Genomic DNA, 12,933 nt, shown 5'->3' on the forward strand with positions numbered 1-12,933 from the left:
GCATATATACCTATCACCCATATATACACATATATTTTATTTATTCTTTTTAAAAATCCAGGAAGTGAAACTAAGCCATGAAGCCTGAAAAAATAAATGTAGGACCTAAAGTGGGACCAAGACAGAAAAGTACTGTAGCCTAGTTCTCTGAATTATAACCTTTACATTTTGTTTAGTCAACTGTTTATATATTTTTAGAGATTCATTGAATTCCCCTTTTGAAGCATTTAGGTTCCTTGGAAACAGTTATTTGAAACCCCAGGACTGCCTAACAGATTTCTGTATTCCACAGATAGAAAATAGTTTTCATCTAAAAAGCACAAAATGTTTCCTATGAATTTATTCTCTTTCATATCATTTTTAAATTAATTGAAAAAAATCTAAAGATACAAAGCAAAATATGGGGGTGGGGGTGCTGCGTTCCATTCTCTGGAAAATGTTGATTTAAGCTACATATGACCTAAAATGGAATACAATGAGAATCACTAGTTTTAACCAGACTTTTGTTACAAAAGATGAAAGCTGTCCATTTTTCAAAAAGAAGATAGAAACCAGTAAGTTCTATTTTTCTTGATACAGTTCCATTTTAATAATGCAATTTAAGAAGAAATGGGTAGATTAAATAATTAAGAGGAATTATCGAATTGTTATTTTAATAATAAAGCACTCTGACAATTAAATCATCTCAGATTTCCTTGTATCAGAGTTAATATAAGACAATGTGCTAGAAGAGTACAGTTTAGGGAGAAATAAAAATTAATTTGTTTTTCCTACCAATAGCTCTGGAGACCGATAAACTTCCATTCACCCTCCATGCACCGAACCAGACTACACAACCTCCAAGGGCTTCAATTCGTTGCTTTTCATCCTGAACAGCGACGCAATAAAAAGAAGCAAATAACTAGAATCAGGATTTATTCATCTACTTTACCAGGAAACAATAGATACAAATCAGCAGTTTCCTGAAAAGGTTCCCTTTATTTTCCCTTTGGAAAGGAAACTACTAGATAATGGCAGTAGTTATAATAATTAAGTGAATAATTAAGTTATAATAATTAAGTGAATTAATAAATAGAAAACTGCCTTTATGGCCTGTGCCTCTAAGGAACAGGCCACACTTACCTCTCTGTCTGGTTTATGTGGCTTCATTAGTTCAACAGCTTGGCCCTTTCTCACAAGCATAACCTGGGAATCACCTACCCAGGCCACGTGAAGCATGTTGCCTCTGATGAAAGTCACCACTCCTGTGGTCCCACATCTCAAGCTCTGAAAATAGGTTAGACAAAACTAGAGTCAGTGAGGATAAAAAGACACCAAATTATCATTCAGAAGCAATTTATAGTTAATAGAACTGTTCAGTTGGAAGCTGGTCTATTAATAATGAAATTTCATAAATAGCAATTTATATCCTCAGTGCATTTTTATGTGCATGGATAGATTTGTGTGTACACAACTTAAATCTACCTCATCTGTGAAGTATGCAAGGCAGGAATGATTAACTCCATTTTATATACAGATGTGAAAACTATGGCAGGTTATATGGCTTGCCCCACAAGTAGAAGTTAACTGATCAGTACACACAACAGAAGTAAAGTTCTTTTTTCTCCTAGTTCAATACTAAATCCTCTATATCAATCATAAAGTAAAAACTTCTGTGTTTGTCTCTATTTTATTACTACTTATTGTGTACTTAGGAAGAAAATCCTTGCTTTACAGAATAAAATAATAGATGAAGCATCTGATTGGTACAGAAGAAATGCTCTGATAGTTTGGATATTAAGATAGAAACCAAGAGATAACAAACACTGCCTAGAATGTTACGCTGCTTTTACCTTTTTTGAACAAATTCTCTTTAGAATATTTTTAAGGGCCTTTGCTTTTGGAACATTGGATAAGTAACTAATAGCCTTGAGTTTCACTGCAATAGCTCAGTACCACTGTACTTAAAGATCTTGATACTACTGTACTAAAATGACAACTCCATTTGATATGAGTCACTACCAAATGAGCATGACTTTCTGTTACTAAGGACCTGGTCTAAATTAGAACCAATGCATCAAGGGTGGTAAAAGGCCTCTTGTATACCAATGAGAAACACAACTTCTCATTTTCCCTATGTAGGGAAAGTCTGTTACAAATCCTCACCCACCAATAAAATGTCTTCCCACACAGAATGTTCAAAAACTCAGCCCCCTGGAACACATGATAAAGACATTTCAGTGCATATGCCCTAGAGAGAACAGGAGGCAAGGCTGTTTCACAACAGGAATAGCTACTTTCTTCCTAGCAGTTAGCAGCACATGGAAGCACAGCAAGAAGAAAAGTAACTGCTGAGATAAACCTAAATTATTCAAGATTGTAGAGAAGTATTGGCAGGACTAGGGTCATAGACAAAGCAAATGAGGTTAAACATGGTCAGAAAAGAGCCATAATTTTGAGGATGCAGAGGAAAGAGAATAGGGAATGAAGAAAAATAATTCTCTTAGTTTTACAGTGGTGACTACAGATCACATATTAGGGCCAGGTCTTGTCCTGAGCCATAATGATGACAGCCAGCCACTGCAGCACAGGCAAAGCCAAGCTGAGTGTTCACCTTCAAGAGACACTGGGAAGGTTTAAGGTCAAGAATTTTATTTCTTGGGGACTTCTGGCAACATGAGGGATTAGGGAGATATAGGACTCCCTTCTCTCCCAGAAAAATAGCTAGAGGACAGGCAGAAATGACCTGAAAAAAATCTTTTAGGGTTTAGGACCTAAAAGAGAGAAGGGCAGTGGAGAGTCTCAGTGGGGAAAACTGAGTAAAGGCTGCAGCTGCTGGCTCCCATTCCCTCACCCTTGAGCAAACAGCTTTGAATTCTGCCTCTGACTGGCAGCGCCAATCAGCGGGCCACAGGGGTTCACCTCCCCAGGAAAGGGGAGAAAGAGGGATGCAGCCTAAAGCTGATTAAACTTTTAACCAAAATATCTGGTTGGCTATCTCCCAGGAGCCCTTCAATGCTGGGCAAGGCCATGCCATTGTTTGCCTTGGGAGCCAGCAGAAGACAAAAGAGATAAATTCTCACAACAGCCTTCCTACAACCAAGACTGTTTGTTGAGGATGCAGTGGGAAGTAGAATTATTTCCTACCTGAGAAAAGGGAGGAGGCTGCTGGCAAAGGTTGAACAGCCTGTGAGAAAGTTTATTTGCAAGACTCTGAACAGCTTTAAGGTAGAATTCTCTGTCACTCTGTTGTAGTTGGTGTTTCAGCAAACACGATACACTGAAAGGGCTACTGAAGACTACCAACAGTTAGTGGACTAAGGAAATGAAAGCAAGGAAATTCAAAGTAAATAAGAGAGACTTTTTCAGGCCTTTACAGTCTCCCAGCCCAAGGCCCTTAAAAGTGGCTCTGCAACACATTACTGGGTCCATAGTCCAGATTTGAGCAACTAAACAGGGATAATCCTAAAGAGCTAGAAGAGGTTGAACCAAGAATCAAAGAATGGCAGTAACACACAGTCCCCCACCACTAAATCCCTATGCAAAAGAGAAATTGAGCATCAGAGTAAACTCACCGTCATAATGAAATGCCTAGACATCAACAAAGAATTACAAGTCATACTAAGAAAATGGAAGATGTGGCCCAAGCAAAGGAATATCAAACCCTCAGATGAGGCACAGAATTGGAGACAATCATTGAGGTTCATACAAATCTCAATCAAACTGAATTAAAAGACAATATGGTTAAAGACATAAAGTTCATTAAGAGGACATCGAGCGAGCACAAAGAAGAATCTGAAAACCTTAGCAGAAAAATAACAGCATTTATGGGAATGAAAGGCATAATAGGTGAGATGAAAAACATTGGAAGCATACAACAGCAGACATGAAATGAAGAGAGAATAAATGATTCAGAAGGCAGAAGAGCTGAAATTGGAGAGAAAAAAGAACACAGAAAAGAACAAAAAATTGAGCAGTGGCTCAGGGAGTTAAATGATAACACAAAGCACAACATATGTGTCATGGGAGTTAACAGAAGGAAAAGAGGGAAAAGGGGTAGAAATAGTATTTGAGGAAATAATGGCTGAAAATTTCCCAACTCTCATGAAAGAAATGAATTTACATGTCTAAGAAGCACAGCTACCCCAATAAAACAAATCCAAATAGACCTACTCCAAGACACATACTACTCAGAATGTTAGATGTCAAAGACAAGGAGAAGGGAAGAAAACTTGGCCCAGTGGATAGGGCATCCGTCTACCACATGGGAGGTCTGCGGTTCAAACCCCGGGCCTCCTTGACCCGTGTGGAGCTGGCCCACACACAGTGCTGATGCGCACAAGGAGTGCTGTGCCACACAGGGGTGTCCCCTGTGTTAGGGAACCCCATGTGCAAGGAGTGCACCCCATAAGGAGAGCTGCCTAGTGAGAAAGAAAGTGCAGCCTGCCCAAGAATGGTGCTGCACACACGGAGAGCTGACACAACAAGATAATGCAACAAAACGAAACACAGATTCCTGGTGCCGCTGATAAGGATAGAAGGAGTCACAGAAGAACACATAGCAAAGGGACACAGCAGACAATGGGCGGGGGGGGAGGGGTTGGGAGGGAAGAGGAGAGAAATTTTTAAAAAAAGAGAGAGACACACAGAGGAGAAGCAATAAGAGACACAGCAGACCAGGGAGCTGAGGTGGTGCAAGAGAATGATTGCCTCTCTCCCACTCTGGAATATACCTGTATCCATTCCTGGAGCCACCTAATGAGAATAGAAGCAGACACAGAAGAACACACAGCAAAATGGACACAGAGAGCAGACAACACAGGGGGGAGAAATAAATATTTTTTTAAAAAGGGGATATTATGAGAAACTGTATGCCAACAAACTACACAACCTAGATGAAATGGACAAATTCCTAGAAAGCAGACAACTTCCATTGACTCTGCAAGAAATACAAGAACTCAACAAAAACAGTCCAATTTAAAGAGATTGAATCTGTCATCAAAAATCTGCCAACAAAGAAAAATCCAGGACCAGATGTCTTCACAGGTGAATTCTACCAAGCACTCTAAGAATGAACATTAATCCTGTTTAAACTCTTCCAGAAACTGAAGAAGAGGGAAAATAACCCAACAATTTTTATGAAGTCAACATTACCCTAATACCAAAATCAGATAAGGATACTATAAGAAAAGAAAATTTGACCTATATCTGTAATGAACATTGAGGCAAAAATTCACAACAAAATACTTGCAAATAGAATCCAACAGCATACATATATATATATGTATATATTTTTTAAGATTTATATTATTTATTTCTCTCCCCCCCTCCATCGTCTGCTCTCTGTGTCCATTCGCTGTGTGTTCTTCTGCATCTGCTTGTATTATCCCACGGCACTAGGAATCTGCATCTCTCTTTTGTTGTGTCATCTTGCTGTGTCAGCTCTCTGTGTGTGTGGCACCATTCCTGGGAGGGCTGTGCTTTTTTCACACAGGGCAGCTCTCCTTGCAGGGCGCACATCTTGCATGTCGGGCACCCCTACGCGGGGGCGCCCCTGTGTGGCACGGCACTCCTTGCGCACGGCAGCACTGCACATGGGCCAGCTCCACACGGGTCAGGAGGTCATGGGATTGAACGCTCTATCAGTTCAGCCATGTCCACTTCCCCTAACAGCATATTAAAAGAAGCAGGATTTATTTCTGGTATGCAAGGGTGGTTCAACATAAGAAAATCAGTCAACATAACACACCACATTAACAAATTGAAAAAAAAAATGCACGGCCATCTCAATCGATGCAGAAAAGGCATTTGACAAAATCTAGCAAACTTTCTGGATTTTATCAGAGTGAAAAACATTTTGAAAGGTAGTTTTTAGAAGAGAAGTTCCTCAATATGATAAAGGGCATATATAAAAAACCACAACCAACATCATACTCAAGAGAGAAAGGTTGAAAGCTTTCCCTATAAGATCAGGAATAAGGCAAGGATGGTATGCTGACTGCTACCACTGTTACTCAACATTATATTAGAAGTTCTAGTTAGAGCAATTAGACAAGAAAAAAAAAAGTTATCCAAATAGGAAAAGAGGAAGTAAAACTCACTTTTCACAGATTAGATGAGCCTGTATTTATAAATTTCCAAAATGTCCACAACAAAGCTATCTGAGATAATAAGTGAGTTCAGCAAAGTGGCAGGATATAAGATCGACATTTAAAATATGAAATTCTTCTGTATACTAGTACGAGCAATCTGAGGAGGAAATTGGGGAAAATTGCATTTACAATAGCAACGAAAAGACTCAAATACCTAGGAATCATTTTAACCAAAGATATACAGGACCTATATTCAGAAAACTACAAAACACTGCTAAAATAAATCAAAGAAGTCCTAAACAAATGGAAAGATAGTCTGTATTTGTGGTTTGGAAGACTAAATATCATGAAGATGTCAATCCTACCCAAACTGATTTATAGATTCAATGCAATACAATAAAAATTCCAACGGCCTACTTTACAGAAATAGAAAAGACAAATACCAAATTCGTTTACAAGGGTAAGTGTACCTGAATAGCCAAAAACATTCTAAAAAAGAAGAGCAATGTGGGAAGACTCCCACTGCCTGACCTTGAAACGTATTACAAAGTTACAGTGGTCAAAACAGCATGGTATTGACATAAAGATAGATACATTGATCAATAGGGTACAACTGAGAGTCAGAAATACACCCTCACTTCTATCGCCAAGTAGTTTTTCAGAAACCTACCAAGTCCACATTACCAGGACAAGACAGTCTCTTCAATAGATGCCGCTGGGAGAACTGGATATCCATAACCAAAAGAATGAAAGAGGACCCTATCTCACTCCCTCTACAAGAACCTACTCAAAATGCATCAAAGACCTAAATATAGAAGCCAGGACCATAAAACTACTAGAACAAAATGTAGGGAAACATCTTAAAAATCTTGTGGTACCTGGTGGTTTCTTGGACCTTACACCAAAAGCACAAGCAACAAAAGAAAAATTAGATAAATGGTACCTCAGCGAAATTAAACAGCTTTGCACCTCTCAAAGGTATTTGTGAAGAGAGTAAAAAGGCAGCCAACTCAATGGGAGAAAATATTTGGAAATCACATATCCAAATAAGGGTTAAATATCCGTGATATATAAAGAGGTGCTACAACTCAACAATAAAAAGATACAGATTAAAAAATGGACAAAAGACTTGAATAGACATTTGTCCAAAGAAATAACAACTGGTAAAAAAAACACATGAGGGAAGCAGACGTGGCTCAACTGATAGAGCATCCGCCTACCATATTGTAGGTCCAGAGTTCAAACCTAGGGCCTCCTGACCCGTGTGGTGAGCTGGCCCACACGCAGCGCTGCTGCGTGCAAGGAGTGCCGTGCTCCGCGTAGGGGAGCCCCACATACAAGGTGTGTGCCCCACATTGAGCTGCCCTGCATGAAAAAAAAAGTGCGGCCTACCCAGGAGTGGCACTGCACACACAAAGAGCTGATGCAGCAAGATGATGCAACAAAAAGAGATACAGATTCCTGGTGCCGCCAAGAATGCAAACAGACACAGAACACACAGCAAATGGACATGGCGGGGGGTGGGGTGGGAGGGGTGAGTAAATAAATCTTTAAAAAACACACGCACACACACGAAAAAATGTTCATCACTATCAGGGAAATGCAAAACAAAGCTGCATTGAGATATCATTTCACACCTATTAGAGTGGCCACTATTAAAAAGATGGAAAACTGGGAAGCAGATGTGCCTGCTTCCCATGTATGAGGTACTGGATTCAATCCCTGGTACCTACTAAAAACAAAACAAAGAAACCAACTCTCATTGGGAAGCAGATGTAGCTCAGTGAGCATCTGCTTCCCATGTATGAGATCCTGGATTCAATCCCTGGTACCTTCTTAAAAAAAAAAAAGATGGAAAACTACAAGTGTTGGAGGGGATGTGGAGAAATAGGAACACTTATTCCGTTGGTGGGAATGTAGAATTGTACAGCTGCTGTGAAGGATGTTTGACAGTTCCTGAGGAAGTTGAATGTAGACTTGCCATGTAACCCAACAATATCATTGCTAGGTATATACCCATGTCCCCGCCTTCCTCCCCTTGCGGTTCCCGCCGACCGCTCTCCAACTCCGCCCCAGAGCTATCCTGCAACCCGCCCCCTCTCCTGGAAACTGCTTACGGCATGAACCGCAGGTCCGTCTTCCCCCCCGCTGCAGCCTATCCACAATCGCCCCGCAAGCTTGCCCCTCCCTCATCCTCCCGCCCTCTGCGCGGCTATATAACAGTGTGCACTTCCTTAATAAAATAGACCTGCGCCTAGCCCTCGTCTCCGTGGTGTCTGTCATCGCACCGCGCGTCCCCGCCAAACCTCGAGCCGCCGGCGGATGGCGTAGCGGCTTCGTGCCTGCCAGCCGCCACCTACCGAACCCACACGCCGCGAGGCCGCCCCCCCCCCCAAAGAGCTCGCCCGGCCGCACTGCGGCCGACCCTCCTGGGGCCCGACCGTGTGCCCCGCATACCCAGAAGAATTGAGAGCAGGGACATGAACAGACATCTGCACATCAATGTTCATAGCATTATTATTCACAGTAGCCAAAAGATGGAAACAACCCTGGTGTCCAGCAACTGATGGATGGTTAAATGTGTTATATACATATAATGGAATATTATGCATCTATAAGAAGAAATGAAGTCATGAAGCATATGACAACATGGATGAACCTGGAGGAAGTTTGGTGAAGCAAGCCACACACAAAAGGGCAAATGCTGTATGACTGAGCTATTATAAACTAAATATACTATGTAAACTCATGAAGTTAATAACTAGAATATAGTTCACCAGAAAATAGAATGAGTATAGAGAATGGAAAGCTGAGGGTTTTAAACTGCGCAGAACTGGTAAAAAGGTTGTATGTACATCCTTGGAAATGAATAGAAGTGGTTAAAGAACATCATAGTGTTTGTAACTAGCAGTGCTAATATATGGGCATAAAAGTGGTTGAAAGGGAAAGTCTAAGGTCATGTATATTACTAGAAGGAAGCCTAAAAAATGTAAATGGGATTGTATAGTTTAGTGAAACCTCAAAATAAGAATATGGGTAATATTGTATTTATAAGACTTTTTCTTTTAAACTGAACAAATGTATGTTAATGTTACAAGATGTTAATATCAAGCAAAAAGGGAACCAAAGCTAAATGTGGACAGTGGTATATAGTAATATATTAATAATCTCCAGCAAGGATAAAGAAAAAAAAAAGGAAATATACTAAGCAAAAGAAACTAGACACAATGTACTATATACTGATCTACTCCATCTATACAAAATATAAATACAAATAGATTAGAAAGATGGAAACAGAATAGCAGCTATGTATGGCAGAGGAGGCATAGATAAATTGAGAGGTGATTAGTAAGCTTTTTCTGTGGGTCTTTTTTTATTATTGGAATAGTGAAAATGCTGTAATAATAATTGAAGTAATAAATGCAGCACTATGTGATTATACCAAATACTATTGAATGTACACTTTAGATGGATTGTAAGCTTAATTAATATGTATCAATAAAACTGATTTTTTTAAAACTAGGGGAAATATTTTTTATTTCTTTTTCCAGGCCCATTTCTATATATGGATCCTAGTAGTTCTTGTTATTGGAGTTGCATATTAATTCAAACTTAAGACAAAAACAAAATAAAAAACCAGGTATAGAATATTTCTCTTGCTTTATGCCAAATAGTTTTGAATTACTGTTTCAGTAATTCCATACTTCCCTATTGTTTTGTGATCAAAGAAATAGATTAAATGATTATCGTATTCTCTCCCAAGTCCATTTCAAAAACAGTTCATGTTTATTTGTAGGTCAGGAGTCTTACATTCTCTGTATATGTAATTCTGTGATTACCTAAAAATTAAAAAAAAATAGTTTCTTTAAATTAGCCCACAGTTAAATAGCCAAAATAACATATTGTAGTTAATTATGTACTCATGCCCAGAATGATTAATTAGAATAAATTTCTTACTTTTAGATCTTAATATAGAGCCCCTGTCATTCATTCAGAATGAAAAATGCAGGTTTAATTAAGCTTAGCAATATAGGACATGAGCTCTGACTTTTCTTCGCTTTAAGAGAAATCAGTTCAAGGATCATCTAAGGATTCATTCTTCTCCAAGGAAATTTTCCCTGAAGAAATTCACAGCAAAACACTGCCTACCCATTTAGAACCAAATGTATGGAAGTTAGCCCAGCTTCTCTTCCCTCTTTAGACCATTGTTTTAATCACCATACACAGGTCTTATCTGCAAGAGTCTGCTCAGGAAGATGGTGGTCCTAGTGTAAACCTGACAGGCAATGGTGAATAAGAAAGTTAAAACTCACCTACCAAATGCAGCAATGGAGACTTTCTAGAAAATTACTGCATGAGAGTTTCTATCCAGTACATCACAGTACCCCACCAATACTGTTGTACCTAAAAAAGGGCCTGGAACTATGATAAAATCCACTGTTGAGGGTTAAGAATACAGTTTGGAGGGGAATTTTAAATAATGCCTGCTCAGAAAGGAAAAATCCAAAAGAGTCTTAATCACAGACAAAGTTGACTTAGGCTAGTACTTTCGTGGACTGGAATTTATGAGATGGCATACCTCTCTGGCTGCTTTCTGCACAAACCGCTCATCAGTGACCCGGAAGGCCCGACACAGGGCTTCAGCTGGATCATGGGGGAACATCTCCTGGCGTACTAAGTTAACATGGAGGTGAATGGAGGCATAAATGGCAGCATCCACTCCCCCATGGCCATCAAACACTGCAAAGTAAGCTTGTTCTTCCTGGTCCTGTCAATAGAAACACAACAAATGGTTAATGGCAGGTAGGTATAGCATGATCCAAATGCACCAATCCCCTGGAAACACTGTTGCCCATCCTCTTCCTCCACTGTTTTTACCATCCAATAAATAAGACTAATTTTTTCTCTTTTCTGACATGCCTGATCAGTTGCTGAAATACCTGCAATATTAGGGCATCTGTGTTTACACACCAGAACACTAGAACACATCATGCCCAATTAGCTCAGGCTGAAGTGCCTTCTCTTTGTGAAAGTTGTCTTGTACCATGGAAACCACCCACGTACACTTGCTTCAAAATTTGTTACAAGTGGGGAAGTTGGGAGGAAAAAGAAGGTCTGAGGAGTAAATCAGCAAAAGCTGTTCTAGATTGAGTACTTTTTTCAAAATGCAGGTACTTTAATAATAAAATGAGAACCTGGGAACAATGGGAAATAATTGGCCAAGCAGCACGCAACCAATTATGTTCAGGTTGTTTAAAATACATAGAGATATGAAAGCATATACATAGCTCTAAACTCTAATGCCTCCTTCACTAACTATTCATGGTATTTGCACCATAAATAGCATAGAATCTTTAAACTAGTTAACCAAACTTAAAGGGCCTCACATGTTGCCACTTTGTTTCACCCCATGATCCAAGATTTAGTTTCATGTCCTTGCCCACCCTCTGGCTAAATTATGCTCAAAGGCAACTCCCAGAGGAGGGGTTTTCTTAGTCTGTGCTTTGTCTTGACAAAGGAGGCCTGTTTCCAAGAATACATTTAAACCTTCAGGTAACTTGCTTCTTCATCTTCAATTCTAATTTTTAAATCTCAGGTCTATCTCCTTTAGACAATCTATGACCCTTACATACTTTTAGGCAAAAGGATGTAATTATTTTCACTTTAATTCTATTTCCTTGGCCTTTAGAAGGAGTCTAGACCCTGTCATTGATTCTTTTTGTTTGTTTATTGTTTTTTGTTTGGCTGTGTCATTGATTCTTAAATCATTTATTGTGTTTGTTTTTTCATCTGTTAGGTAGGGATGAGGTGCTATCTTACAAAATTTGGAAGAATTGTTAAAACAACAGATATATCTGCTTTGTAACAAAAGACATACTACATTTATAAAAGTACCAAAGTTAATGGCCATACAGTAATGATAGCACCCAGATATTATGAAATCTATATTTAATACAGACTTTAAAATTTGTTAATTTAGTAATTTAGTCAACACCACCTGTATGTTACTGGAGATTTAACTGATTAAACAATTGTCTAGAAGTCCTGATATATAGAAATTTTACATGTACTGAAGCAGTCCTCATTTTTAGACAACTCATTTGGGAAGTATAGTGGTCAAAATTGAAAAATATTGTCATATCCTAGTAGTTTTAAAATAATGAGTGAGCTGATGTGGGATTATTACAAATGGGGGGTGGTAGCTATAATAGTTTTATGAGGGAGATGAGAGTATAACTTTAAGCAATGTAAGAACTGGTGGGAAGATTCTTAAACAGTATATCATCAGACAAAGCAGAAAGGAGCCAAGGGGATTGCTTAAAAAAATTCTGTCGCTTCTTTTTGAAAAGTAACATTTCCTGATTTTTCCCATTATAAAACCATGTGTTTATTTGGACTAATAAGTGTGAAGAAGGAAATGAATACCACTAAAATCCTTCCATAAATAACCAGTCTCTATTCTGTACGTATGTGTATATAAAATTAGGATCACAATGTACATAGAATTTTATGTCCTATTTTTTTCATTTACCATATCATTAGTATTTCCCCATGTCCTTTTTATTCAAAGATCTTCTTTAAATGAATATGATATGTATCTTATTAGCATATCAGTTATCGTTCCTGTTATTTAATATTTTGGGGCATCTCCATATTTTATTATTACAATGCTGTGAAAAACAAAACATATCAATTTATGTCAAAATATATGTGCAAGACTTTTTCTGCACTTCTGTTTCCATATGATAAAGAATTAAAAGTGAAATTACCAGATCAAAGGGTGTGAAAATTTATAAGGTTCTAATCATATGTTGCCAAATTGCCCTCAAAGCTTCGTTTCATGATAGCAAAGTGCTCCTTT

The 12,933-nt window shown here is 38.7% G+C and overlaps 2 protein-coding genes across 5 annotated transcripts in view; one reads left to right on the top strand and one right to left on the bottom strand.

Annotated features, from left to right (window-relative positions):
- Positions 1-12,933, top strand: part of TRIM37 (tripartite motif containing 37) — a 223,966-nt gene that overhangs the window by 207,046 nt on the left and 3,987 nt on the right. The window lies entirely within an intron of this gene.
- PPM1E (protein phosphatase, Mg2+/Mn2+ dependent 1E) overlaps positions 1-12,933 on the bottom strand; it is a 271,450-nt gene that overhangs the window by 12,014 nt on the left and 246,503 nt on the right. Inside the window, exons 4-6 of the mRNA XM_004485133.4 lie at positions 10,651-10,839; positions 1,123-1,266; positions 775-868 (exon numbers count right to left, since the gene is read on the bottom strand). Coding sequence (XP_004485190.2) covers positions 775-868; positions 1,123-1,266; positions 10,651-10,839 — 427 coding nt within the window. The remainder of the gene's footprint in view (positions 1-774; positions 869-1,122; positions 1,267-10,650; positions 10,840-12,933) is intronic.

Source organism: Dasypus novemcinctus, chromosome 21, assembly GCF_030445035.2.
Source record: "Dasypus novemcinctus isolate mDasNov1 chromosome 21, mDasNov1.1.hap2, whole genome shotgun sequence".
Taxonomy (NCBI): domain Eukaryota; kingdom Metazoa; phylum Chordata; class Mammalia; order Cingulata; family Dasypodidae; genus Dasypus; species Dasypus novemcinctus.